We start from the raw sequence: 23,786 nt of genomic DNA on the forward strand, positions 1-23,786 counted from the left end.
TGACATCGTCCCTTCTCCACGTGCGATCCATCCAAACCACCCCTCGATCCATGACTCAATGCAACACAAACCGCATCAACGATCCATTCTCTCCCCCGCCCCTGAAATAGCCCCTCAAGCCCCTGTACAGCTTACAGCTTCACAGCTCCAAAGCCCAGAGCACCCCCAGAACCCACTAAAAAACCAGCGCAAGTCGGTGGGCTCCAACGGGGTCGAATTGCCACCCGTGGACCTCTATGCGGATCGGCGGGGCCAAAAGGCTTGATGTTGATCCATTGGGGTCCAAGTCCCTCTATTTGCCGCCTGGCCTTGTTTGGTGAAGTGCTTGGCAAGCTTGGATGGATGGAGCTTGTCGAGCATCAATTGTCTTGCCGTCTTGATGCCCAACCAGGGGCAGCTAAAGTGGGAAATAATACGAGTCGGGTGCTATAAGTTTTGATGCAACAATCATGGGCTGCATTGCCAGCGTATCAGACAGACATGCAGCGTTAATGCCTCCCGTTACATGTACATGCTGAGACACCAGGGGAAGGGGGAGAGCAAGGTAGGATTGATGGAAACAAACGGAAAGAGAAGAAAGATTCCCAGACATAAAGAACACGCAAATTGCAACTCAATTGAAATATTGAAATGAACCTCTGGGTATATTCTCCGCACCTATCATGTCTTGACAGCATCACGCATCGCACCTAGATACAGACCACCCAGCTTCGTGCGAAAAAAGAAGAAGAAAAAGTTTGACCTTACAATCCTCACTCCAAATCCCTATTCTCATGCCTTATGACCAAGCACCAAGTTTCCGTGCGCAATTCCCTAGTCGTGACCCAATCATGGCTCTCGCCCAATAAGAAAAGAATGCAAAAGACTAGCCAGTCGACGACCTTTTGGAGCTCAGTGAAAAATTCCTCTCGTCAATTACCGTGTGCCCAGACTGCAAGCCAGGGATAGCATCCTGTCTACTGAGATCTTGAGCCATGAGATTCCAGAGCACAAAGTACTCCGCCATGCTCTCGTGAGGGTTCCTCTCTTGTTCCCGGATGCTATCCCGACTCTGCGGTCCAACCATCCGGTTCCGCCCTCTGAGATTGAACCCCAACTTGTGCTCAAACACTTTCAGTTTCGGCCTTTGCGTGTGCTCGGGAAGACTCGGCCGGTATGCATGTCGCGCATCCCTTTTGCGATAGTTCCACACGCTCTTCTGGGGAAGAAACATGCTGGCGCTGATGGTGGGCACGGCCATGTCTCGCAACGGTTGGCTGGTAAAGTCGCCAGCGGCATCCAGGTGGTTGAAAAGATCTTGGTGGCTCTGGCTTCGAAAGAATGATAGAGATCCAATGTCAAACGTCGGCGACATTCCTTCCAGCCCCGTCTTGCACATGTTGCCCAACTAGGACGCAAATGCTTCGGCAGGGGATCCCACTTCATCGCTGCCACTATCGTAGTTCTTGTCCTGTTGCCCGTCAGCAATACCGTAGTCGGGACGACTGAGACTGCCCTGCATCATCAGGTTGATCAAGTCAGTCCACCAGCTGCCAATACGATGGCGGCCTCCAAACTCGTTGCCCCGAATCTCCGCTGCAGTCGACCCATCGTTGCAGTCCAGGAGCCACGACAAATCCGCGTCTGCGTGCAGCAAATCTGGGTGTTTGTCGATGAAGGAAATCACTGGTCGTGAATGAGTCCGTATCTCGTCCTTGTCCAGCAAGGCCTCGTTAAAGCCGTAAGCAATCTCGTGGTCTCGCATAAAGCGGAACACGTCAAACGTAATGTCATGGGTAAATTGAGCCTGCATTCGCCCGTACTAAGCATGAAGAAGACAAGTCGTTCATATATGGTGGCAGGCCAGGGGCCGCATCACTTACGCCTGGCTCAATTCTCCAAATCCAATCGTAATCTCTCAACCTATTCTCGCTGGCGAACGGTCCCGAGTTCCAGCGAGATATTTGGTCAAGGGACTGCACCTGTCGGCCAATTTCGGAGACATGCTCGCCGCAAGTTTGAGCCGGCGGTAGCGTGTTGAATGCCACTGGATGTTTTGGAGACACCAATTTATCTTCGGAAATGACCTCGTAGAAGCAAACAGCACCGGTCGCGTTCGAAGTCTGCTGCCTGAACTCTTCACTCAGGGGCTGGGTGCTGAAGAAGATCCAGTGATATTGGTATCGGTGGTTGAATGTCTCTTCCAGTTGGGAGATGGACGACAAGAGCGCAGACAGATCGTTCTCATGGGCGAGGGAGACGAAAGCTGCTCTGGGTTTTTGATCAGTAGCGGAAGAGTTGGCAAGGCCATGCACGAACGATGACATCTGGATCAAGAGAAAGATCCAAGCCAGGGTAATTGGCATGTACCAACAGGGCGACGAGGCAGTCGTAGTGCGTTTCTTGGCCATGCTGAGTCGTGCGGCCAATATGAGAGAAGAGATATGGCAGCTTGAAAGTCGAGATAGAAGGCAGGTTGGTTGTCTGTCTCGATGCAGGGTTGCGATGAAAGAGAAGAGAATGGGAATCAAGAACACAAGGTTGATAGAAATGTAAGAAGTCAGAAAAAGAACAGGGAAATTCTCAGGTGACAGAAATTCAAGAAGTCAGCTGAGGAACAGAAAAGAAGAATGGCGAAGAGAAAGTGAACGACAGTTGGTCAGGTGGCAATCCAAGGAGCAGGAGGTCGAATCTGAAACAATGATTGGAAAGAATTGAAGAAAAGTGGAAGAAGAGAAGAAGAAAAGAGAGAAGAAGAAATTTGAGAGAGGGTGGCAGAAAAAAAAACGGTGAAGGGCACATAGCTGGTGAGGTGCAGAAGCAGCAGGAGGAGTGCTGGCAGTTGGCAGAGGAGTGGCCAGTACAATTGGACCTGGAAGTCAATATACAGCTCCCCAAGTACCTAAGAAGATTATGGGCAGCACCCTATTCCCGTCTTAATTCTGCTATCTATTGTGTATAATTCTTTCTTAAAAATGCAGTTGATTTTACTCTCTCGATAATTGATGGCTCTCATCATCAGGAAGAGTAGAGACTACGGTACCTACCTATGGATGCCAAGAAATTGCTACAGATAAGGACCATTGAACCCATTAATAGATCCATGGATCTCTTGGCACTCTTCATTCGCAGCATACAGGAAACCACCAGCATCTCTAGACATACCAACCTCTACCCAAATCACAACGGCATTTACTTTGCTCTCCTGCTATCAATCTAATTACAGTACAATTCCCGTTAATAGCCGTCGGATTCATTGAGCAGAGCCGGAACAAGTTTAATGCGGCCGGTCCCAAGATCGTGAGATGCGGGCAAGGATCTTTTGAGATGTGCATCGGAAAGATTTCGAGCTATGACATCATGCAGAGGTCCCCTAGAAAATGAATAGGGTCCGTCCGTCTTGCCGTCCCCATTGAGGATCATCACGATTGTCTACTTATGGGGGCATTCTCCTCATTCAACTATCTGCTACCCAATAGTTAGATACAAGATAGTAAGCATGGAATTGGTTTGCATACTGTCCTTCTCACTGTAAGTCATGCCATGTGTCGCATCACCATGTGTCGCATCACGATGAGATAATGGCACAGCGAAAAATAACAGCTTCATCATCATGACTCGTGAGTATACATTACAGTAACGCTAGTAATACCAAAATACGTAAAATCAACATCGCTTTTGTCTAAATCGTGCAAGTGGTTTTTGTTCCTCATCCAAATCAAGATTCCTCACACCCTCACCGTTGACGGCTTCATTCCCGGCATGGCGTCTGCCGAGTGGCTCGCGTCCAGCGGAAAGGGCGCACTCGAACTCGATCCATCAGCAGCAAACGGACACGGCCCCTCGTCCTTTGCGTCCAGCTTCAGATCCTCGTTATATCGCCGGATGGTCTCTGCAACTCTCCTGTCGATGTAGGTGACAATCAGATTGCCGATTTCGACGTCGAGCTCCTCAATCTCGCGCACCATAGCTCCCAACTTGTGCCACCCGACAACGTTTTTCGCGGCATTGTTCCAGCTGCTGGCCGCTGCGCATACGCAATTCATTTCGAATTCGAGCACCTTGCGGTATAATTTGAGTAGTCGCTCTCTTGTTCGGTCGCGCTGCTCGAGAAAGTCGGCATCGCTCTTCCATGCGCTGGCCATGATCAGTTCTGACAGGTGCATGTACCATGGGATGCGTCCAAGAACGTGCAAGGCACCGCGCTTCATGTCTTCAATTGCTATTGTCGCGCCAAGAAGAAGCTATCGATGAGAATAAATAATTAGCTAACCGTACAGACTCGTAGACAGGTAACAAGGTAACCCTACCGGTGTCAGTATGCAGATGCCAGACCAGGCCACTGCGGTGGACGGATAGTCTGCCCATACAGACTTGATGATTTTCCTGGAAGCCCGAATCAAGGCTTTGGCCTGGTCGTCTGCTTGAGATTTGGTCCGGCACTTTTTCAGGCCCGCTTCGGTGATGGTGATTAAAGTTCTTAACCTGTCGTCATCGGATCGTGGGAGAGACTGGTTGATTCCGCCAATGGACTGGCCATGAGGCAGTTCCTGGCATAGGATCGACTCGTAGACAGTCACCAGGCCAGCTGTACTTAGACCATCGCGGAGGGAGTTGTAAGCTGAATTCCAGAGTTCGAGGGAGATGCCTGTGTCCCGGCCATATGCTTTTGGGGCGGAGAAACTAGAGTTTGCTGAGTTTGGTACTTTGTAGGAACCTAGCCATTTAGGTGTCGCGATGCCACTGTCGGCATCAGAGTCTTCTGGGCTCGTATCATGAGGATTGGAATGATGGAGCAGCCGGCTAACCAATTTCTTGATGCGGCCGCTCTGGGGGTCGTGAGATTTTGTCATTTTGGGGGACTGGTGGGGGTATCAATGGGGGAGTAAAAAAAAGGTTTTTCTTTCAAAGAGACAGTGCAGGCTGGGTGACTAATATTCGTAAACGTTCATGTGGTATCACAGCTCTGCAGACAAGAAACCATGGCGATGGCAGCATATGAGGGCTATGGTGTTGACACAAAAGCGGGCGGTGACTTATAGATATTCAATTTTTTTCTAAGAGACCGGCAGACCGGCTCGAGTGACGTTTTGCTTTGCTTCCTCTCAGCCCACTCCAGCTCCGGCTCAGAGCCGGATTCGGTGTTCGGCCAGGCGGCAATCGGCATAAGCACAGCGCCTAAGCATGATGGCATCATGATCCGGTCCCGACGGCGAGAGGTGGCTGAAGCCCTTGGCCCCAATTGTCCAATCACCCCGGATTCTGGGTGGGCGCAGGCCCTCGTGGTTGGATCGCCGCGAGCTCGGCTTTTGGGTAATGGATTGCGATGAACGGAGCTGGGTATAAGAGATGGGGATGTGTGTAAATCCCCGTGCTATTCGCGTCAGCCATCCAGCTTCAGCTTCAGAGCTAATTACCAGATGGCTGCTAACCAGCCACGATGGGTCGGAGATGGCGCAATGCGCGGGGCCGGAGTTGATGGAGAGAGGCAAAAAAAGTACGAGTATCGGACCGCTTTCCATTTGCCATGAACTATGAATAAACATGGCCACGGCGATACAAGAAACGAGGACCTGAAACAATGCCAATCAAAGGCCAGGCTTCGGTCTGACACATGCCACTTTTGCCCGAGGCATCACATCATACTGGGTTTCGTACATGTCGTCTTTCGCCTCAGCTGCTTGCGCGGTCAACTAAACTCTCACCTTAGAAACCTACGCGGTGGAAGTAGCAGTAGACATCCGTTATTTCCATGGCCTTCCAAGGAGGTTTGTTCATCTTTTAACTAGGCATCCAGACATTCCCGTTTTAGCTCCCTTTCTCCGCGGCTACTGAATCGCGAAGCGTCCGGCGCGACAATCTTGCCTTGATATGGCCACATCTTTGGTAAAAAGCCTAAACCCATCACGAACCATCAGGTTTCGGGACCAGGCATGCGATCGTCAATCCGCAGCACTTTCATAAGAGCACAGGCGAATGGGCAGCTGCAGATGATCAGCAGGTTACCGTTACATGACCCAAGTGAGGTTATCCCCGCGGCCCTTTAATTTCCACTCCCGCGTTGCTCAAGCACTGCTTGGTGCAGAGCAGAGCAGAGCCTATGGATGTTCCACGGATACGATGCGGAAGAATTTTGGGTGGAAGAGGTGCAGAGATCGAGACATTGACGTACCCAGTTCTTGAGCATCTGCAGTTACACTGCTTTCTTCTACAATAGCTACATTCGTCTGGCTAGTTTTCAGTATCATCACTCACTAATTGCCCGTTAATGTCGCGCCGGGGTTGCTGAATAGCAAAATTGGGGTCGTTGAATAGGCATTCCCTTGATCAACACCAGCACGTTACAATACTTCGGGTCCCTGCATGACTGGCATCTGCGGGCCAGTACATCAAACGGCCCCATCTTGGGTTCCAGTCTCAATCTGAAGCTATCGTATTCTCACTCGTACCAACGCAAAATATGAGCCAAATCAGACACCCTCAAGGGCCCATGTGCGATCCGTACTCGAGACTGGATTTGAGCCGGCCACCACTCACCACTCACCACTCACCCCCGGCACGGTATTTAACAGGCCCGCTACTCTGTACCTTGTCCGCGATCGCCGGCTGATACCATGTTTCATTCAACAATTGCCTTGTTCGTCCTATTGTCCGGTTGACAAAAGTCAGAGGGTGTGGACTCGGAATTCTGCCGCAACCCTCGTCCTCACCGCATGCAAACGAAACAAAACGAACTGCCGATCTTGCTACCTTATTTTCTCTTTTCTCCTCTCCTCTGCTCTACTCTTCTCCTCTTGCCCCTTTCCGCAACCACGTGCAGCCTACCTTCTCATCTCGACGAGCAACAACTCGATCATCTCAGCCCATAGTATCAACGCTGTATTGCTTAACTACACGCGAAGAGAGAATATCAGCATCATGAAGTCCATCTCCATCTTGGCCGGTCTTGCTGCTGCCGCAGTTGTGGCTGCTGCTCCCGCTGGATTCCAGAACAGCACGGACGTTACTTGGACCCCGTCCCCGTCAGATCAGACAACCTGCGATCCATCCAGCTTCGCCCAAGCTCCCATCGCCGGTGCCGCCGACTGGCGTTATTGCGCTGCCCTCTCGAGCGCCTGGGCCAACCAGAACGGAACATTCAGCATTCACAACGTCTCCGGCAGTGCCTTTATCCCCGTCCTCAAGACCGAAGGCTGCGTCTTGGGCGTCAAGGCCTCTGAGCAGGGCCAGGGACCCTACACCATAGGAGACCAGGACGTCAAGGCCATCCTCAGAATCGCGCTGGAGGACTATTCGGAGGGAACCGATCTCTCTGTTGAGGGCAGCGTCAGGTGTAACGTTGCCAGTGGCGGCCGATCCGACCTTCAATGGCAAATCGCCGACCAGTAAACACCAGTTGGTCTGGATGAGATGCTACTCTTTGCTCTGCCAAGGTAGCACAACCTTTCTATTACGCATTCATGGTACGCCTTAGTTGATAAAAGTGTCTTGTGTGTATTGAGGCCAAACTAATATCTTTTCAGGATTCGTTCACGGTGTTGCGGCTTCGACGATTCTTTCTAGCAGTGGCGTTATGGGAGACGAAGGCATTGATGGATACGGATGAACTCGCTCGACAAGGGCCGAGTGTTGCATTTAGCGAAGACGGGCAGAATATACGCATCTCCAGCATTTTCAAGGAGCATTGATGCATTTCTAATTGCGAAGTTCCTCTTAACCGTGACGCCTTGGTGAGATGCTGTGACATGATGAAATCTAATCCATATCATTCTAGCGTGTGCATAGAGGAGCATTGTAGGTAAAGTCTCCGGCAAGGTGGAAAAGGAGAGACATTGGTGCAGATATCTGAGACAAGGTTTCATACGCACGACATCCGTTGACTCAAGCCGCGCTTTCTCTCCATCAACCACTGCTTCGTAGAATGTAAAGGCCAGTGTTTATTGATGGTCATCTAGTAATTCTACAGTTTAACGACTGCCTGTATGGAACAATCACGGCTCATTATGTAGACTTTACTGTTTAGATTTGGGGTGGCTTTGCGGGCATGGTGTTAACCTCAATGTATTTGGACTTGCGGGGATGACCAACTCTGATGGCAAATCGTTCCACCGCGATCAAAGTACACTATATCTCTATATTTCAATGTTCTGAAACCTCTATAATCAATCGAAATAACATTACCTATCTATCTGAAGCTGCCTCCGTGACTATTGTGTTGAAGTTTGCAAAAACTTGTTCATGATGGCCAATCCAGGGTAGGAACTCGATGTTTCTGCAGGCAAACGTCAAGGTGCCGTTGAGCAGTGACTCTCGCCTGCAGAGCTCCAGCTGCCATTGGGCAAACAAGGCGCTGGGCTTTAGTGACTGCTGGGCACTGAAGCCACTAAACAGCTGGCAAAAAGTGGCCCGTGCGCAACGCCGTCACGCTGCAGGCACCAAAAGGCCAAAAGCCTTGCCGCCCAACTGGGACTAGGCCCGTTCAAGGCCCAGTGCAGTCTCTTTGCTATTTTGCTGCGGCTTCTCGATGCGCGCCAGAGCTCGTCGTTTTTGTCTTTGTTCCATCAAGCTCTGCGGCCCTCAATTTCTCAATCCCCGAGCCTCGCCCTTTTCCATTCTTGATCATCTCGTCGCAGGCACTGAGAGTAGCGGATGAGATTCAGGCTCTGCGGCTGCTTTGATTAATTCGCCCCGTTTCATCCAGTCATTCCCTTTTCTTCCCTTTCCCTTTCCCTGTTCTTTGTTCCTTTCTTTTCCTTTTCTTTCCTTTCTCATCACGCCGCGTTCGACAACCATCAACCCCCGAGTTCGCCTCCCCTCTCGACCGAGTAATGACGAGACTCGCGCTGTCATTGTCATTGTCGACCTAAGTTCAAGGGCACAACACAATGGCGGCTGTCGATGTCGATGTCGGCTACATCGCAGGCCACCTGGGCCTTGACCAGCCTGTGGTGGCTACCCTGACGACGCAGCCCACCGTTGACCTAGTCACTACTCTGCTGCAGGCCGTGGCTGCCAAGGCACACGAGTTCGAGACGCTCTACGCCGAGAAGCTCCAAACCGACATTGAACTGGAGAATGCAGTTCGAAACTCCGAGACCAAGTCCCAGACCTTCAAGGGAACCGCCGAAAAGGCTCTCAAGGATGTGGAGGAAGCCCGACAGCGCCTCAAGGAGGAGGGTACGTGTTTCTCAACCCTCAGTGGCTCAAATGCCGCGTTACAATCTTCATCTAACCGTTGTCCGCACCTTAGAAACGAAACGACAGTCCTTAGAGAACGAACTTCAAAGTCTGAAAGCCAAGTACTCCGATCATGATGCCGAAGTCAAGGCGCTTAACGACAAGATTGAGACTCTCCAATCTTCCAACCGAACGAACCTCAGCATCATCGAATCCAATAACAAGCGCGATCAGACCTTGACCGAGGAACTTACCAAGCAGCACCAGCGAAATGTTGAGCTCGCCCGAGAAGTTACCACTCTACAGCAGTCGGAGCAGAATGCCAAGGGACAGCTGAATAGTGCCAAGTACCGACAAGACGCACTCCAACAGCAACTTGATTTGGCACGTCAGAATGCCGAATGGCTCGAGACGGAGCTGAAAACCAAGAGCGACGAGGCCCTCAAGTACCGCAAGGAAAAGGGCTCCAGGATTGCCGAGCTCCAGAGACAAAACGAAGACGCCAAGGCCCAGGTTGACGCTCTGAAACGCTCTGAGCAGCAGCTCCGCGAGCGACTTGATGCTATGCAGGCCAAGGCTGACGATGCTCTTGTCAAATTGCAAAAGCAGGAGGGCTCCTTTGCGGCCACTGTCGAGAGCTACAAGCAAGAATTGGACGCCCAACGACGCCTTGTTGAAATGTCCGAGCAGCTCAGCAAGAAACACCAGGACCGTGTGCGAGAGTTGGAGTCTGAGAAGGAGCGCCTCAAAGATAATTACGAAAACGAACTTCGGCGTGTTCGCTTAGAGCTGGAATCGGAACGCCGTGTTACCACCGAGATGGAGGAGCGAATTCAACGACTTGAGAGCGACCTGGACGAAACTCGTGTCCGCATGGAGCACGCTGCTCCTGCGTCATCGTTACCGCAGACCCCCCAGCTGAATGGTTCAACTTTTGCGCGGGCCAACTCTCCCTTTGGAACCCCTGGCTCTGGACGAAACAAGTCGACCATCACTGCCACCCAAGCGATTGAGCAGCTTTACCAGGTCAAGGGTCAGCTTGCCAGCGAGAAGCGGCGAAACCAGCAGCTCGCCGAAGAGCTCGATGGCATGATTGCTGCTTTGGAAGCCAAAACGCCAGAAATCCAGGAGCTTCAGTCCGAAGCCGAGACTCTTCGAAATGAGATTGCACACATGTCTGAGCTATCACAGCAGAGTTTCGAAGAGCGGGATGCGGCGAGAAAGGCGGCCAGGAAGGCAGAAAGCACGCTTGCTACTGCGCAGTCTGAGAGCAAGATTCTACGTACTCAACTGAGAGATTTGGGCACACAGATTCAGATGCTCGTCTTCAACATCTATGCCATGGAAAGGGGCATGGATCAGCTAACTGAGGAGGAAAAGTACCGCCTGCAGCAGCTTGAGAAGGGCGAGATCACCGAGGAGGCACTCTCCGACATGTCGGATACTCACCAGTTCATTACCCAGAAGTTAGTGGTTTTCAAGGACATCAAGTCTCTACAGGCCAAGAATGAGGACCTCCTGCGCATCACCCGCGAACTCGCTGAGCAGATGGAAAGCGAAGAGGCCTTGGCTGCTAAGCATCAAGCCAAAGAGGACCACGACTTGGTTGAGAAGTTGCAGCAAGACCTTACCCATATGATGGAAGAGATCAAGTCTGCTAAGATCACCATGGAAAGCTACAAGATGGAGCGTGATATGTTCCGACGCCTTCTTCAGCAACGTGGCGCCGGCGACGACCCTTCTTCTCACATGCGCCATTCTATCGGTGGCCAGATGCCAATCGGCAGCATTGAGACTGGAGAGCAGACTGAGACTCTGACAGAAGCCCTGCGTAAGATTCAGGCAGAGTACGACAGCTTCCGAGACGCTCAGGATGGTGTACGAAAGGACTTTAGAGATCAAATCGACCATCTGTCATCGGAGAAAAACGCACTCCAGACTGCCAACATCAAGCTACAGGGCGAGGCCAGGCTGGAGTTTGAACGACGGGAGATGCTTCAGAGCAACTACGTCGCCCTTCAGAATGAAAATTCTGAGCTCCAGAAGAGGACCCAGATTCTTTCCGAGACCGCCGCTAAGCAGGATATTAGGGTTCAACAAGTGGCGGAAGAACTTATCGAAGTCAAGGGTCTCCTGGACAGCATGCGAAACGAGACAGCCAATCTCAAGGCGGAGAAGAAGCTTTGGAAGGACATTCAAGAGCGCATGAGCAAGGACAATGACTCCTTGATTGAGGAGAAGAATAGGCTGGGCAACCTCTTGACGGCTCAACAGTCCCTGGAAAACGAACGCAACATTACCGAATCTGAGGCTCGCCGCAAAGCTCAAACCAAGATTGAAACGCTGGAGCTTGAGCTGAGCACTGCGCAGAAGAAGCTTTCCCAAGCCGTAGAGGACTCTCAGCACCTGCAACAGAGGAAGGAATATGAGGCAAAGGAATCTCAGAAACGGATTGATGATCTCATGGCCAGCCTGAGCCAACTCCGAGAGGAGCACGTCAGCATCAAGACGTCCCGCGACCACCTTCAAGCTCGCGTTGATGAGTTGACTGTGGAGCTCCGAAGTGCCGAAGAGCGCGCTGGTCGCCTACAGCCTCGTCCCACGCCTCGACCAGGCCTCATGACAGATAGCAACGTGCGCCAGCAAGAGCTTGAAGCCGAGATCCAGGATCTCAACAATGATATTTCGGACCTCAAGCGCGACCTCGACATGGCCAACACGCAGTTGGAAAACGCAAAGGCTCAGGCCGAGCAGTACAAGGAACTGAGTCAGGGCAACGAGGAGGCTTTGGAAGACTTGCGAGCCTCACAGGACGAGTACCGACAGGAGATGGAGAGTCTCATTCAACAAAAGGATGCGAGAATCAAGGAGCTGGGTCAGCAGATTGAAGATTTGTCTGCTGAACTGTCACGATCCAACACCGAACTGTCCACCATTCGGGACTCCCAAGGAGAAATTGCGCGCAAGTACGAAGATGAGAAGACAATACTAGAGGAGGAGATTAAGCGGCTCAAGGAAGAAAGCAGTCGACACATTGAGGCTGCTCGATATCATCAGCAGGATCTTCGTGCTCAGGCTGAGATTGCTTCGAAAGCTCAGCAGGACTACGAGAAGGAGCTTGTTAAGCATGCTGAAGCCGCCAAGCTGGTTCAGGAATTGCGCAACGAGTATAACGAATACAAGCGGGAGTCTGCGTCACTGCGTGCGGAAGCAGAATCTGCCAAGGTCACGCTCGCGCAGAGCGAGAGCTCCTGGGAAGACCGAAGACTACAGCTGGAGCAGGAGATGGCCGAACTCAAACAAAGGCGCGAGGATGCCAACGCACAGAACAAGCTTCTGCATCAGCAACTCGAAAGCCTGACCGGCCAGATTGCAGCTATGCAGCAAAACCGCAGCAACATCGCTGATGCGGATGAGGCCAACTCACCCGTTGGCATGGGAGATGCCATCGAGGGCATGCGAGAGTTGAATGGATACCTGCGTCGCGAAAAAGAGATTCTGGAAGTCCAGTACGATATGAAGATGAACGAATCGAAGCGGTTGCAGCAACAAGTCGAGTATTTGCAGTCACAGCTGGATGAGACTCGTCTGAAGCTCGACCAAGAGCGCCAGGCTTCGCAAAGCGGCAACACTTCCATGGCTCACAAGGATCTGATGGAGAAGCTGCATGAGCTTAATCTCTACCGCGAGAGCAGCATGGCTCTTCGGACGGAAAATAACCAACTCAAGGACCAAATCACCGAAAAGAACAAGAAGGTCGACGAGATGACGCAGAAGATTCAGCCTCTTGAGAGTGAAATTGACAACCTAAACACTCAAAAGTCGTTCTTGGAAGAAGAGATTAAGCAAATCCAGGAGGATCGCGATCGTTGGCAGAAGAGGACCGAGGGCATCCTGACCAAGTATGGTCGTGTTGACCCTGCCGAGATGGAGCAGCTGAAACAGACAATTGCCGACCTCGAAAAGGAGCGGGATGCTCTCAAAGAGGGCGAGCAGCCACTGCAGGCCAAGGTCGCTGGACTTGAGTCGACTCTCGAAACCGAACGGACCAACTGGTCAAATACACGAGCCAGGCTCGCAGAGCAGTTCAAAGAACGTTCCCGAAAGCTCACTGGTGAAAAGAACGAAGCTAGCCAACGAGCTAACAGCCTACAAGAGCAGCTTGACGAGGCTAATGTTGCCAAGCAGAAGCAAGCGGAGCAGTTCAATGAGGAGAGGGCGGAATATCTGAAGCAAATCCATGCTTTCCAGCAGCAGGTCGAGGTACAGTCAGTCTCTCAGCAGCAACAACCTGATGCCTCTGCATCGTCAGAAGTTGTTACTGTACTGGAGCAGCGTCTCGCCGATGCCCAAAAGGAGCTAGAGGCAGTCAATGCCCAGAAACTAGGAGCACAGCAGCAGCTCGAGAGACTCCGGAGCGAATTACAAACAGCTACCTCGGAGCGCGACAGCGCGTTGCAGAAGCTGCAAGAAGCCAATGCTGCAGCGTCATCTAATTCTACTGAGGCTGTACCTACCGCAGCGCCGGAGGCTGGAGAGGGTCAAGCAGCTGTGAATGGCTTGTCAGATGCCGAGAGGAAACAGTTGGAAAGCAAACTTGCTGCCGCCGAGGCAAAGGCTGCCGAATTTGAGCAGAAGGCAAACGAAGTTGAAGCCAAGATCCAGCAAACGATTAAGGAACGATCGGACAGGATGAAGGACACGCTGAACAACAAACTCAAGGAGAGCCGTGCCAAGTTGGAGGAAGAGTTCAAGAAGAAAGATGATGATCTCAAGCTTCACTTCGAGCAAGAGAAACGAATCTGGCAGATCGAGAACGCATCCCAAGCAGCGCCTGCAAAGGAAACCTCGGCTGCCGGGCAGCAACCGCCAAGCACCCCAGCCAAGGTTGAAGCACCCTCAGTACCACCAACTCCAGCTCCAAGCGGGCCACCTGATCTCTCGCAATTAGACGATTCCTCCATCCGACAGTTCTTGGCTTCTAACGCTACCGTCAAGAATATCATAGCGGCCAACATTCGCAAGAAGATGGATGCGGAAAGCGCCAAAATCAAGTCTGAGTATGAAGGCAAAATCACAGCCGCGCGTGACCAAGCTCAACTCATGGAGTCTAAGAAGTCCACTCTCCGGATCAATATGGCGGAGAACAAGCTTAGACATGCGACCGCGAAACTTGGCGTAGTTGAGACAGCCGCGAACGAGACGCCACAGAAGCCTGTAGTTGAAGTCTGGGAGGTTGCTAAGGCGACCCAGGCTCCTCCTCCGGCACCAGCAGCAGCCAAACCCCCGGCACCAGCCTCAGCTACGACTACGCCAGTAAGGCAACCGTCCATCTCTGGCAGCACCCCTGCTTCAGCTACCGTCCCTCCTGGTGCGGCTGCTCAGCCTGCCACCGGCGGCCCGAGGCCTGCACTGGCACCTTTGGTAGCAACAACTCCTTCACAAGCCGCTACTCAACCTCCCCCAGAGCCCAAGGCCGCAGACTCGACTGCACCCGCGGGCGGCAACATCCAACCTCCCCAGGCTTCAAATCCGTTCGCGGTGCCTACGACGAGTGGCTCTGCTGCTCCCAACCCGTTTGTACAGACGGACGCTGCCGCTGCCCCAGCGGCCCAACCTGCCCAGCCACAACAAGGCTTGCCACAAGCACAACAACCAACTCAAGCACCACAGCCGTCACAGCTGCCTCAAATTCCACCTCAACCCCAGCAACAGGGACAGATGCCAGTGCGGTCTGGCATCCCAATGCCTCGCGGCGGCGGGCGTGGACGTGGAGGAGCATACGTGCCTCCTAGCCAAAGAGGAGCGGCCGGTAACGAAGCTGGACAGGGCCATGCTGGCCGTGGCGGACGCGGAGGTGCACGAGGAGGTCGCGGCGGCATGAATGCGGCTGCATCTGAGTTTCAGCCGGGAGCGAAGCGTCCCAGAGGCGACTCAGAAGCCGCTGGTGCTGGAGCAAAGAGAGCAAGAGGAGCTCACTAAGCTCAACGAACGAATGGCAACGAGAGTAGATTATTGGGATAAGGCTTGCAATGTATAATGACAGGGAGGATAGACTCTCAATCTATCTAATCGATGATTGCTGTGTTATTGGAGGGAAAAGATTTTGGGGGATATAAAATGGATATGGAGAGGATGTTGGGGGTGCATTGCTGTATTCATAGCATTATTACTAGTTAAACTCGGACGCTTTTTCTTTTCTTTTCCTTTACAAATACCGATTTCTACTACCTATATCTTGATGGGATCTCAGTATCATGTTGGTGATTTTGATGCATCTCAGCGTTCATGGATGACTTGAAGAGCCATGATGAACATGATGTGTACTCTGTACACGATTTTACTCTCGTTTTACGAAAGAGACACAGGTATCCAGTACTAGACCACTAGTATCGGCGGATCGGAGCTAGTGTGGCCGGGCTTTGCTGCTAAGATAAGTGCAGCAGAAAAAAAAAAACTTTTGAAGCTTCACTGCGATAAGAGAATCTTGCGACAACTTCCACCTCCCAGTGACATTGGGATTTCAGCAAAAGCCATCACTTCACCCGAATCAATCCCCGATGGTTCCTCCATCCAAGAAACGAAAGCTTCCGTCCGTCGCCGCACCGGCTGCGAAGCGCACCAAGAATTCGGCCAAAGGCGCTGCTGCGAAAACAAACCCCAAGGCCGGCAGCAAAACCAAAGCAAAGCCTGCGAGACACTTGGTCGAGGCTACTTCTCTGGCCTGGCAATCGGTCGGAGAGGAATTTGGCGGACTCGAGGTGATTGAGGGAGTTGATGTGGTAAGAAATGGTGGGACTGTGCAGTTTTTAGTGGCGGAGCAGCAACAACAACAGCAGAACGCCGACTCTTCCGATTCAACAACACGACAGGGGGCAGCAGAGACTCAGGATGCCGTCGGTGAACCTGCTGAAGGGCCTGGCGACGGCGCTGTGGAAGGCGAGGATGTCGATTCCGGCAAAGCTGGCGATTCTCAAGGTGGCGTGGAGGGCAAGGGGAGTAAAAACAAGGCTGCAAGAAAAGACAAAAACAGGGCCAAGGAGCAAAAGAAGGAAGCAGACAACAAGCTCAAGTCTCGGGGCGACAAGCTGGCGCCGGCCAAGAAAGAGCTACAAAAGCCCGCTTCACACAAGCAGCAGCAGCAACAGAAAGGCAACTCCTTCGACGCCCTCATGGCCGTGGACGACGCCGCCGAAGAAGAAGCAGACATGGGTGCCTGGGTGGAGCTGAACCTGTCGACGCGCACCGTGTCTGCGATTGCGAAGCTGGGATTCGCGAAGCCGACGCTCATCCAGCAGAAGACGATCCCCGAGATCCTGGCGGGCGACGACGTGATTGGAAAGGCGCAGACGGGATCGGGAAAGACGCTGGCGTTTGGGATACCGATCGTGGAGAAGTGGCTGGAGCTGTATGTGGATAAGACGAATGTCAAGCGGGAGGGCCCGACGGCGGTTGTTCTCAGCCCGACGAGAGAGTTGGCGAAGCAGATCTCGGACCATATCAAGGCGCTGTGTGACGGATTGCCGACTGCGCCGTACGTTTGCACGGTTACGGGTGGTTTGAGCATTCAAAAGCAGCAGAGACAGTTGGAGAAGGCTGACATTGTTATTGCGACGCCGGGTCGTCTCTGGGAAGTTCTGGACGGAGACATGAGTCTGCAGGATTCCTTTACAAAGATCAAATTCCTGGTTGTTGATGAAGCGGATAGACTATTCAAGGCAGGACAGTTTAAGGAGGCGGAAGATATTATCGGTGCATTGGATCGACGAGACCCCGAGGCCGACGACGAAGATGACGATGAATTGCCTCCGCGACAGACGCTTGTTTTCTCGGCTACTTTCGATAAGAACCTGCAGTCCAAATTAGCTGGCAGGGGAAAGGGTTCCAAGACGGGGAGCGATGAGGAGAAGATGGAGTATTTGATGAAGTGTCTCAAGTTCCGGGGCGAGCCCAAATTTATCGATGTCAACCCGGTGTCGCAGATGGCTGATGGCCTGAAGGAGGGCTTGATTGAATGCGGTGCCATGGAAAAGGTAAGTTGCAAGACAACAACATCTCTCTTTCTCATACTTCTTTGGGTCGCTGTTGCTAATATTTTATAAATCAGGATCTCTACTTGTACACCGTTCTTGTCCTCAACCCCGGCCGTCGCACTCTCGTGTTTACCAACTCCATCTCAGCCGTTCGCCGTCTCACGCCTCTCCTCCAGAACCTCGGCCTCTCAGCGCTCCCCTTACACTCCCAAATGATTCAAAAAGCGCGTCTGCGATCCATTGAGCGCTTCGCTGCAGCCAGCAACTCCATCCTCGTCGCGACAGATGTGGCTGCTCGAGGTCTAGATATCAAAGAAGTCGACCAAGTTTTGCACTACCACGTGCCTCGCCAGGCTGACACTTATATCCACCGATCTGGTCGAACTGCTCGTGGCGACCGTTCTGGTATCAGTGTTATTCTGTGTTCTCCAGAGGAAGTCCTGCCGACTCGTCGTTTGGCTAGCAAAGTCCATTCCGAGCGAGAGGGTGGCGGAGGCGTCAAGCGTGAGCATTTCATCGAGACGCTCGCTATTGACAGGAAAATTGCTGCTCGCCTCAAATCCCGCGTTGATCTTGCCAAGCGCATTGCTGACGCTGTGTTGGCTAAAGAAAAAGGACACAGCGAAGATACTTGGCTGCGTAATGCCGCTGAGGAACTTGGCGTGGACTACGATTCGGAGGAATTCGATGGTACGGCGCCGGGGAACTGGGGTGGGAGGGGAGGAGGACGTAAGAAGAAGGAGAAGGAGGCTCGTCAGCTGAGTAAAGCGGAGATGGGAGCGCTGAGGGCACAGTTGCGTGAGGAGTTGAGCAGGAGGGTGAATCTGGGTGTGAGCGAGAAGTACATTACGGGAGGGAGAGTTGATGTCGGGGCGTTGCTGAGGGAGAGGGAGAAGGGGTCTGTTGGAGGGCTGTTTTTGGGAGGGGATGGGCTTATGGGGTTGAATATATAGATGGATTTGTTTTTTTATAGTGTTTACGCGGCTTGACGAGAGTTGAGCGGAGAGTATCGAGGCATAACTGTTCATGATGCATTTATTAGATCTAGCGAGAGAGGATCAACTTCTATTAGTGAATATTGACTCTTGCTTTCTCCAATGTCGCTTGCTCTGAGATACTGGGTGAAATAATCCAACCAAGACTTGTGGCTATGCTTCCTGATCCGGTGGACTTCGATAGCCTTCTCTTGGTATACATGATAAATACAAGTGAGCACTACAAAACGCCGCATCGAATATTCCAATATTTTTCTTTCTTTCATCATTGAATATTATTTATTCCCTCACGCAGACACTTTCTTTCGTCGGACCTGAATCTCTGCTTTCAGATGCGGAATGATGGTGCCGCCTATCCATTGCTTCTCAGGCACCTTGCCAACTAGCTTGATGTCGTAATTAAGCAGCATATGAATCATGATGAGCTTCAATTCGTGCGCGACGAAGAATCGCCCGGGGCTACTCCATACGTTAGTACATAACCGATATTCTAATCTTCGATTAACACTCACCAAGCGTGTCTGCCATGGCCAAAAGCTAAATGCTGAGGACTTGTAGTCACCATTCCCAGCCCCCGTATCCTCGTACCCTCTTCCGGTTCGCTCTTCTTCTCTTCATCTGATTTTGCGTCCCAAGCTTCTCTGACCTGGGAATAGCGGAGAGGGTTGTATGAATGGGGGTCCTTGTAGAGGTCCTGATCGTGGTGCGTCCCTTCGAGATTGACAGTGACGAAACTGCCCTTTGGAAGAGTCCAGCCTAGCTCTGGGTTGTACAGGCCGTTGTCGGCGACGACCTTGCGTTCGATCATTGTGACGGCGAAGTTGCTGACTCGCTGGGACTCGCGGATGGAAGAATCGAGACGGACGAGGTTCGAGATGGCGGCCTTTGTCCAGGGGCCGGATTCGGGTTTGTGGGCATCGATTTCCGCTCGGAGGATGTCTAGGATGCCAGTTTCGGGATCGGAGGTGAGCAGGTCTTGCATCCATAGCTGGCCTGTCAGCACTGTGGTGTGGATTGCGGCAAACTCGATGGGGAGAAGTCGTTTGGAAATCACAATGGGGTCCAGCTCGAATGTCTTTCCGTCTGCAAGTGCCTGTCGGATTAACCAGGTGATGAAATCTTCGGGAGGCGTAAAGTCCTTGTACTCGGGATCGCCCGCGGCTTTCTTCAGCATGGCATTGAGGCGCTTTTCAATGATGGGCTGGGCTGGAGCGTTGGCTGAACGCCAGTGGAGATAGTTGAACATGCCAAAGATGCGGCCAAAGATGGGATGAAGAACCTTTGGGATCACTTGGAGCAGGAAGCCGTTGCGGACAACGTCGTTTGTAAAGTTGACCATTCCATCGATGAATTGCTTGTTGCGGCAGATTTCGGGCCCGATGAGCAGTCTGTTGGTGACATGCGGTACGATTTCAAGCCAAAGGTTCCACAGCTTGAATGACTTCCAGTTTTCTGTGTCGTTTCCGAGAGTTGTGTTTATCGCGTGCTGGATCTCGTCGTCGACGTTGGGGATAACGGTAGATAGATGCCGCGCTATATACTTGTGCATTACGCGATTAGGGAATGGGTCATAGGCCAAGCGGCGGCCGAGAAAGTTGTACTCGGAGTACAGGACGGCATTATGGGCGTCATAGGTCGAGAGGATGTGATCGGGCTGATCCATCATCCAGCCAATCTGGTTGCGAGGGATGACGACCTCTGAAGGGCGAGATAACGGGGATCGCACGACAAATGGCAGGCCTTTTTTGCCAAACTGCGAAAGCTCTGGTCAATCACTTTGAGTAATACTTTGCTTGTAAAGGTGCTGCTGCTCACTTTGACGTAGCCATCGCTGACCCAGCGGTGGTAGTTTGTGAGGTAACGAAAGCTGTCGAGTAAAGCGTTGAGCATTCCATGGCCCTTGCCCATAACCGGGATCTGGCTTGGATATTGCGGGTGACTGGCAAAGTCGACAATGAATGACAAGATTAGAAAAAGAGCGCCGAAGCTCCAAAGCTGGCTCGAGGTCACAGACCCCAGCAACTCGGGAATAGCCATGCTGAGTGTGAGTGTGAGTGTGAGTGTGTCTAAGCTGAGACGGTTGCTATTTGCTTTCCTACAACTCCAGCGGGTGCGCCATCCATCACATATGAGCACCCGTCGTTTCGGAGCGATCTGGTCAGATCAGAAAGAATCGATGTTTTGAAACAAAAGATCGGATGGACAGATGCACGGAAGAAATTATGAGAGGGGGAATGAAATCATCTTGAGCGGATGACATTGCGTCGCAGCAGGAGGCTATGTGCTTATGCGAAACTGAGCTATAAAAATAGCCGTCAGGAACGAGAATTACATCACCACGGCAGCGGGGGGATTGCTGATAGCTCACCGGAGCTACTCCAACCGATGATGTCGGGCTAATGGCGTCGAAAGGGTTGCTCTTAGCGTGTCTTACCGAGTGATGTTGCATCTTTGTTGTTAGAGGCTTAGAAGTGACGAGTCGAAACTTGTCTGACGGTGACTTCGTGGTTCCCGTGTTCCCGATGCTGACGGAGAATCTGAAAGTCATAATTCCGATGAGACAAGATTCATCGTTTGGCGCTGCGTTTCATGGTTGATTAATTTTGCCTCCAAAAAGTGTTGCGGCAGCTCCCCTTCTTTGGAGCTAGATGTGTTGCAGCTGTCTGCCCGGGGGGTCTGAAACCCCGAATCCACTTAGCGTCGGAAGGATTCATATCAAACATGCCCTCGTTTTCTGGACACTGCCATTGGCTACGGGAACAAAGGGCGACATGATTGTTGCAGAGCTCGAGGGCTTCCCATTGGTGGCTCCGAAATGGTTGCTGCTGCAGTTGATAAGCACTATGGGGTGCAGGATTGAAAGAAACGAGCAAAGGAACATATTGCAATAGGATTTGGCATGTGGAATGAGATTGTGCCTGAGTCTCAATCTGTTAGTTAGTTACCTAGTAGTTAGGATGTTATATAGTATGTACTGCTGGGGCTGACTTGCTGTGACATCCACGCTTGTCTAGAGCTCTGTTTCTTCAACGCTGTGGTTGCAGCCGACGGATATAAGTTCGATTGAATTCCAGCCAATGCCGTGGTAATTTTGGAGCATCCGATCATATGCATCACATCTCACTGAAGAATGCCGGACGGAAAGCGCCGAGGTGAAGGATGCATTGGTTTCCTGCGACTCGTTTTCACCTGTAACACTCTCGTTTTCAGAAGCTAAGAGTTCAAGTGGCTTTCGCATAGGTGCTTCTTTTGTCATCGAGCTTCGTGGTTCATGGCAGTCTTTCTGTACTGGGCCTTCACGTTCGGTGATGGTAACGGTGTCTATGTGGTCACCGACATGGAGGGCCTTTGGCGACACTTGAGCCGTAGGTGAAGCCGAATTAGATCTGCAGCTTTCTAAACCCTGAGAGTCTGGCTCTTCATGAGAACGCCGTTCCATTTCTTTCACAATATTGGCGATTCGCATGTCGTGCGCGAAAATGTTGCCACTGCAATATTTCCCAAAAAGCGACTCAATGGACATCGCTATCGGAAATGCGTCAGCTTTTGAGAGGCATATATACATGAGCTCGTTCAAATGACCTACCATTATTCTGCCAAGTCTCGAGATGGAATGTGCAAGGCCAAATATCTCTTGGCTTAAATGCACTCACTAAATCGCAAAGCTCGGCATAGGACGAATGTCGTGAATATGGAAATCGGATAATGTTTGGGAGAGTTGTTTCGCTGCGCTGTTCGACCTTGGTACGGGTGGGGATTGCCATCAACTGACTATTAATGATAGAAAGTATGGCTCGTTGCAAGTCTGTCGAATGAGTGTCTTTAGTAGATGATAGACTCATGTTGAGCTGCAAATCGCGTCCACTGGCTAGTGCATTCATCAGAGCACGAGCACATTCGTCTCGCGCCTCTTCAGTCGTGCTCTTCAGCGCATCTATTCTGCAAGGTATTAGCTCCAAATTCCTATTCAATGTAGGTCTTGTACGCACATTTTGAGGAGCATTTCAAGATCGCTCTGGCTGGGAACCCCAAGCTCCATCTCGCGCTCCAAGTCTTCGCCACCTCCTCCTATTCCAGCCTCTTGGATAACAGCGCCATCAGAAAATGATGCTACAACGGGCTGAATTCGGACCACAGAAGATCGTCTCGCAATCGGACACATGTTGCCGCTCTCACAGCTGTGAAGGCGGACATTTTGATCCGAGGTAAGGCAGCCGGACTGGGGCGTATTTCCGCACATGAAGCCGGTCAAGGCAGCAGCGGTTGAAGTTAGCTGAGCACTCGAGCTAGGCCGTGTCTCTGATGATGACGTGTTCAAGGAATTGTAAATACGGAGTTTGTAGTCGTCGACGTGAATCTTTATCGGCTGTTAGCAGAGGACAACGTGTTTCTGATGAATAGACTTACAGGAGAGTTGAGAGCTTTGGACAGCGCAATCCAAACGTCTTCATAGCCATAAGTCCAGGCTTGGATGTAAAAGACCGTATCTTTTGGATATCTGGCGACCTTGTGTAGTAGCAGTGCGATTCCTTCCGCTTTGGTCTGGAACGGAATGTCGTCTACAAAAGAAGTGTCGAGATATATGGTGTCTATGGCCTTGATGCTGCATGTATACTCGATAAGAGCTGGGCTTCTGGTGATGGCGTTGACGAACCACGGCTCGCATCTCACGTCCCCAGTATAAAGTATCGCTTTACCATGACCCTCAATCACTGAATTGTTGTTAGCAAAAGCAAAGGACGGTACCATCGAAAACGAATTCACCACTTACAGAACATAACAGAGCCAGGGCAGTGGTTCGCATCAAACAGCGTCACTTGAATGCAGTTTCCAGGCTGGAGTTCGATTGTGGTTGGAGATTCCAGTGGAAGTGGTTTCTGCTCGAGAATCAGCTGCGAGTGTTCATATCCTTGTATTGGTAGCAATCTTACGCACAATAACCTTACTTAGATGCTTGTAAGTCTGCTGCCGCGCCTCCAGAATGCCCCTGGCATAGTTGATGCGACAGGGGTATCGCTCCAGCCGTAGTAAGATCTCCCTGGTCGCTGCAGAGCAGTAGACACTAACAAATTAGCAGCCAACCCCAGCATGATGATGTCTTTCATGCCGACCTACAAGGGAGATCGGAGACTTTCGAGCCCGGAAAGATGATCGCTGTGGACATGGCTGAGAAAGCACGCCAATGGTGGTGATGCATCAGCGTGGTGTCTGAAGAAATCGACTATCAACCGATTAGCACAGAGTATCTTTGGCCCCAGAATGAAGGTGCCGAACTTCTTATGTCTGGAAACTCGGAGACGAGGCCATTGAAGGTCGACATGGCGATCACATGGGAATGGACAGAGCTTTGGATCTGGTAATGGCAAAATGATTTGCATCGTTCGTGAATTTTAGTGGAAGTTGATGTTGAGATGCTGGTGCTAAGGCGGTTGCAAACTGAGCAAACTTTAGGCATCAGCGTCATTCCGCACTGTAGAGTTAGTGCACATTCACACAACCACCAGCCCTGTGCACCTGCGATGGCCACTAAATGGTTGCCAGGCTTTGGACAGAAGACACAGTGTCAATATAATACTAGCACTTGACCACAGCCCACCTTCCT

At 51.6% G+C, this 23,786-nt stretch overlaps 8 protein-coding genes across 8 annotated transcripts; 3 read left to right on the forward strand and 5 right to left on the reverse strand.

The window, feature by feature from the left end:
• Positions 1 to 865: 865 nt before the first annotated feature.
• V8C40DRAFT_283809 (nucleotide-diphospho-sugar transferase) lies at positions 866 to 2,428 on the reverse strand (the record flags this gene model as incomplete). The annotated part of the gene is made up of 3 exons (XM_083222035.1): positions 1,863 to 2,428; positions 1,483 to 1,786; positions 866 to 1,356 (listed from the first exon to the last, which is right to left on the reverse strand). Exons 1-3 carry the CDS (start codon positions 2,388 to 2,390, stop codon positions 866 to 868), a joined length of 1,323 nt encoding a protein of 440 aa, XP_083067916.1. The 5' UTR covers positions 2,391 to 2,428.
• A 1,126-nt stretch (positions 2,429 to 3,554) lies between these two features.
• On the reverse strand, positions 3,555 to 4,968 carry V8C40DRAFT_125029 (uncharacterized protein). Its single transcript, XM_083210994.1, has 2 exons — positions 4,290 to 4,968; positions 3,555 to 4,223 (listed from the first exon to the last, which is right to left on the reverse strand). The coding sequence occupies exons 1-2, from the start codon at positions 4,830 to 4,832 to the stop codon at positions 3,708 to 3,710; spliced, it is 1,059 nt and encodes a 352-aa protein (XP_083067917.1). The 5' UTR covers positions 4,833 to 4,968; the 3' UTR covers positions 3,555 to 3,707.
• A 60-nt stretch (positions 4,969 to 5,028) lies between these two features.
• On the reverse strand, positions 5,029 to 5,678 carry V8C40DRAFT_257619 (uncharacterized protein). Its single transcript, XM_083218534.1, has one exon. The coding sequence runs from the start codon at positions 5,523 to 5,525 to the stop codon at positions 5,106 to 5,108; it is 420 nt and encodes a 139-aa protein (XP_083067918.1). The 5' UTR covers positions 5,526 to 5,678; the 3' UTR covers positions 5,029 to 5,105.
• An 852-nt stretch (positions 5,679 to 6,530) lies between these two features.
• On the forward strand, positions 6,531 to 7,678 carry V8C40DRAFT_125046 (putative necrosis-inducing factor-domain-containing protein). The gene is made up of 2 exons (XM_083210995.1): positions 6,531 to 7,412; positions 7,503 to 7,678. The coding sequence occupies exon 1, from the start codon at positions 6,898 to 6,900 to the stop codon at positions 7,366 to 7,368; it is 471 nt and encodes a 156-aa protein (XP_083067919.1). The 5' UTR covers positions 6,531 to 6,897; the 3' UTR covers positions 7,369 to 7,412; positions 7,503 to 7,678.
• Positions 7,679 to 8,539: 861 nt separating this feature from the next.
• V8C40DRAFT_257622 (uncharacterized protein) lies at positions 8,540 to 15,384 on the forward strand. Its single transcript, XM_083218535.1, has 2 exons — positions 8,540 to 9,156; positions 9,230 to 15,384. The coding sequence occupies exons 1-2, from the start codon at positions 8,865 to 8,867 to the stop codon at positions 15,136 to 15,138; spliced, it is 6,201 nt and encodes a 2,066-aa protein (XP_083067920.1). The 5' UTR covers positions 8,540 to 8,864; the 3' UTR covers positions 15,139 to 15,384.
• A 251-nt stretch (positions 15,385 to 15,635) lies between these two features.
• On the forward strand, positions 15,636 to 18,346 carry V8C40DRAFT_257624 (ATP-dependent RNA helicase). The gene is made up of 2 exons (XM_083218536.1): positions 15,636 to 17,189; positions 17,264 to 18,346. The coding sequence occupies exons 1-2, from the start codon at positions 15,717 to 15,719 to the stop codon at positions 18,140 to 18,142; spliced, it is 2,352 nt and encodes a 783-aa protein (XP_083067921.1). The 5' UTR covers positions 15,636 to 15,716; the 3' UTR covers positions 18,143 to 18,346.
• Positions 18,130 to 20,784, reverse strand: V8C40DRAFT_257627 (cytochrome P450). Its single transcript, XM_083218537.1, has 4 exons — positions 20,553 to 20,784; positions 20,000 to 20,484; positions 18,697 to 19,937; positions 18,130 to 18,643 (listed from the first exon to the last, which is right to left on the reverse strand). The coding sequence occupies exons 2-4, from the start codon at positions 20,219 to 20,221 to the stop codon at positions 18,472 to 18,474; spliced, it is 1,635 nt and encodes a 544-aa protein (XP_083067922.1). The 5' UTR covers positions 20,222 to 20,484; positions 20,553 to 20,784; the 3' UTR covers positions 18,130 to 18,471.
• A 410-nt stretch (positions 20,785 to 21,194) lies between these two features.
• Positions 21,195 to 23,569, reverse strand: V8C40DRAFT_283813 (beta-lactamase-like protein; the record flags this gene model as incomplete). Its single annotated transcript, XM_083222036.1, has 8 exons — positions 23,459 to 23,569; positions 23,300 to 23,405; positions 23,120 to 23,246; positions 22,956 to 23,061; positions 22,592 to 22,896; positions 22,174 to 22,541; positions 21,771 to 22,123; positions 21,195 to 21,709 (listed from the first exon to the last, which is right to left on the reverse strand). Exons 1-8 carry the CDS (start codon positions 23,502 to 23,504, stop codon positions 21,195 to 21,197), a joined length of 1,926 nt encoding a protein of 641 aa, XP_083067923.1. The 5' UTR covers positions 23,505 to 23,569.
• Between the last annotated feature and the right edge of the window lie 217 nt (positions 23,570 to 23,786).

This window comes from Trichoderma camerunense (genome assembly GCF_050948025.1).
Source record: "Trichoderma camerunense strain CBS 138272 chromosome Unknown V8C40scaffold_25, whole genome shotgun sequence".
NCBI classification, from domain to species: Eukaryota; Fungi; Ascomycota; class Sordariomycetes; order Hypocreales; family Hypocreaceae; genus Trichoderma; species Trichoderma camerunense.